The sequence below is a fragment of the Galeopterus variegatus genome, unplaced genomic scaffold (genome assembly GCF_000696425.1).
Source record: "Galeopterus variegatus unplaced genomic scaffold, G_variegatus-3.0.2 Scaffold13176, whole genome shotgun sequence".
Lineage (NCBI taxonomy): Eukaryota > Metazoa > Chordata > Mammalia > Dermoptera > Cynocephalidae > Galeopterus > Galeopterus variegatus.
The window spans coordinates 24,638-25,992 of NW_007739287.1; the positions used below are offsets into that span (position 1 = coordinate 24,638).

The window sequence follows — 1,355 nt, forward strand, 5'->3', positions numbered from 1 at the left end:
GAGGTCACCCCCCAATCTGACCCCCACCCTAGGGCTGTGTCCTGGGGATGTCTCCAGGCAGCAGGAAGGACAGGGCTACATCACGGCCCACTAGCCTGTGGGGGCCTCAAAAGGAACACTTGCCCCTTACAGTCCACCCAGAGCCCCCAGGCCAATGTAGAGAGTCTGGGCAGTGGAGCAGGATTAGTTGGGGATGGGTCCACCCAGCTCTGCTGTGGGAGGGAAGCAGTTCCTGAGCACCCGGTGCCCCCAGGTCCCAGAGCAACCCACTCACTGTATCCACGCACTTGGGATCCCCTCCACACCCTGCAAGAGAAGGCACGGCCCCTTAGCGAGTGGGCAGGGGCCTCCCCCAGCACCTCTCTCCCCGAGGCAGGGCCAGGACAGGGGTGGGCTGGGGTTCAGATGCTGGACACAGAGCCAAGGGCCTGGGGACAGGAATGGGGCCATGCCAACTCTGGGCATCCTTGGGAGGGGGAGCAGAAGGGGAAATAGAGTAAAAATCATCACGTGTAGAATCTCTGGTCCTCCTCTGGCCAAAGCTGTGTAAACCCCCTGACCACATCTCATCCTGACCCTTGTCCCCAGTCCCGGAGCTGACTGCTCCTCTGCCCTGGTTGCACCCTGGAGATTGACAAACTGGCTGGGACATGAGGTGACTGTCAGCCCTGAGAGAGGGGCTGGTGAGACTCTGGTCCCCGTGGGGTGCTCATGAGGTGGGTGGTGGAGGGGCAATCACAGAGAAAAAGATAGAGCCAGGCGGGGAAAACACTAGGATTTGGGAGGTGGGGAGGCATTTCTGTTTGTGGTGGGGGCGGAAGCCCAGATCCCTTCCCTCAGCTGATACTTACGTAGACAGATGCTTTTCAGGTAAAGTGGTATTTTCTTCCACGTTAAAATCACCCCAAAAACCAAGGCCACAACAACCAAGACCACAACAACCAAGGCCACAACCCGTAATGAGGCTGGGACTATGACCCAGTTGTAGCTGTTTTTATTCCCTGAAGAAAGACACAGACAGGTGGGAGTCCCCAGGTTAGTGGTGGTCACTGGCTCTCCAGTGGTTGGGGCTTCCCCAGTGGCCTTTGTACCTGATTCTTTGGGGACACACATGAGATCTCTCCAGGGTGTACAGGGATTCTTCTCAACCATCCCACTGGGGCACCTGGGAACACACAGGGGAAGTGACAGGTTCTGTGAGGGAAGCTGCCAGATGGGATTAGAGAGAGAGTCCCCTCCCTGCCCAACGTCCCTAAGAAGCTGTCAGAGGAAGGACAGGCTCCTTGTGTCTCCAGGGGTCATAGTTTAGACTCCCCTTGTTGAGTCTGTGGGAGGATCTAAGCACCCAGGGCCCC

General features: G+C 57.8%; 1 protein-coding gene across 1 annotated transcript in view; it reads right to left on the reverse strand.

The window, feature by feature from the left end:
- Positions 1-126: 126 nt before the first annotated feature.
- LOC103581487 (tumor necrosis factor receptor superfamily member 10B-like) overlaps positions 127-1,355 on the reverse strand; it is a 3,200-nt gene continuing 1,971 nt past the window's right edge. Inside the window, exons 2-5 of the mRNA XM_008563306.1 lie at positions 1,092-1,165; positions 852-1,001; positions 275-306; positions 127-165 (exon numbers count right to left, since the gene is read on the reverse strand). Coding sequence (XP_008561528.1) covers positions 127-165; positions 275-306; positions 852-1,001; positions 1,092-1,165 — 295 coding nt within the window. The remainder of the gene's footprint in view (positions 166-274; positions 307-851; positions 1,002-1,091; positions 1,166-1,355) is intronic.